Source organism: Emiliania huxleyi (assembly GCF_000372725.1).
Source record: "Emiliania huxleyi CCMP1516 unplaced genomic scaffold EMIHUscaffold_5344, whole genome shotgun sequence".
In the NCBI taxonomy this organism is placed as follows: domain Eukaryota; phylum Haptophyta; order Isochrysidales; family Noelaerhabdaceae; genus Emiliania; species Emiliania huxleyi.
In genome coordinates this window covers 1-1,589 of record NW_005197987.1, presented here as the reverse complement: position 1 = coordinate 1,589, position 1,589 = coordinate 1, and the positions used below count along the sequence as shown (strand labels likewise).

Below are 1,589 nucleotides of genomic sequence, written 5' to 3'. Positions count from 1 at the left end.
AAGAAAAAAGAAAAAAAAAAAGCGAAGTCGCAGCTTGAGATTCCTGGTCGCGTTCTATGCTGGTACGGCGTGGTGCACTGGTCTGTGTTTAATTGATGCCGTTGGGTGCTTATGGATGAAGAATATGTGGGATTGATGAGCGTATGTACTATAGCAATCGTACAGAGATGCTACGATTGCGAGGAGTGTCGCTCACAAGCCTTCGAAATCTATCTAGGATTGCGAGTAATTCACTAGTCAAAAGAAGGTTCACCCAGTGCTCAGACCGGGAATTCTTTTCTTCAGTGCGCGCCACACGGCCGTAAAATTCTCTTCTTCTTGCGCGCCAGTCCCGTGCCTAGTGTGTTGAAAGAATAGTGTTGAAAGAAAGAAAGAAAGAAAACAGACCACCCAAGGGAGGGATGGGAGGACGGCACGCCGCCACCACACTCCACACAGGGATTTTAAGGAGAGAGAGGAGTGTGGTGCCTAGTGTTGTGAGAAAACGTGACTAAATTGGGAGTCTTTTGTTGGCGGTTGGGCGGAAAAGAAAGAAACAGAAGTCGGGCGCAGCGGCGCCGCCAGGCGCCAGCCGCGCGGTGAGCGACGCACCGAGAACTAACTCATCTTCGCCCTGGTCAGCGCGGTCGCGCTTGGCGTCTCTCTCTCCCCCCCCGAGGGAAACTCGGCTCTCGCGTCACAGCACTCAGGTCTCAGCACAGACGCATGAGCAAAGCCACGGCGAGGCTCTCGAGGGCGCACATCTTTGTCTCGGGCCGCGTTCAGGGCGTGTACTACAGAGGTAAAGGAAGAGGATAACCCTCCCGCGGACCCCACCCCGGCCTTATGCAGACCTTGTCTGCCCTTCGTGATGCAGACACCACCAAGGCCAAGGGTGAGAGGCTGGGCCTGACCGGCGTCGCGTATAACCTCGCGGATAAACGCGTGGAAATCGTCGCGGAGGGGCCAAAGGCCGCAATTGAGACACTCGTGGAATGGTGCTGGAAGGGCCCAGGTGTAGCGCCTCACTTCCTCACCGCCCGTCTCCATGCCCGCCCTCACCGGTTCTCCCGCCCCGTTCCTCGCAGAGGGGGCTCATGAGGTGGGCTTCTCGAACAAGCTGACGCGCAAGCGGCACGTGAGCGGAGTGGAGGTGCGGTGGGAGCTCGAAGAAGAGCTGGGCGCAGCGCACCAGTATGCGGGCTTCCTCAATGGTGGGACTAAGAGCAGCTGAGCGCGCGGTGGCATCACCCGTCAGCTGGTGTGAGCTGTGCACACTGCACAGCCGCTGCGAGCGCTGCGCAGGTGCAGCTAATGAGCTTCCAGCTATTGTGGTCGGAATCTCGGAAAGCGCGCGAAGGTGTTTTAGGACTTATAGCGTGGTAGTCTGTATTGCGCAGATAGGCAGAGTTCTTTTGTGGCGTCACGATCTCGATCGCGCATCATGCATCACTTCAATTATGATTCAAGACCCGAAAATCTTCTCCGCGCCTGAGCTGATGCCGTCCGTCACCGAGGCGAACGGGTTGCTCCCCTTGAACGGGTCCGTCGGGTCGCCTGACGCGTCCAAGGCGGCAGAGGGTGGCGGGGTCACGGGCCAGGCGCGGCAG

The 1,589-nt window shown here is 57.8% G+C and overlaps 1 protein-coding gene across 1 annotated transcript; it reads left to right on the top strand.

The window, feature by feature from the left end:
* Window positions 1-705: 705 nt before the first annotated feature.
* Window positions 706-1,213, top strand: EMIHUDRAFT_256835 (hypothetical protein; the record flags this gene model as incomplete). Its single annotated transcript, XM_005765757.1, has 3 exons — window positions 706-781; window positions 857-994; window positions 1,068-1,213. The coding sequence occupies 3 exons, from the start codon at window positions 706-708 to the stop codon at window positions 1,211-1,213; spliced, it is 360 nt and encodes a 119-aa protein (XP_005765814.1).
* Between the last annotated feature and the right edge of the window lie 376 nt (window positions 1,214-1,589).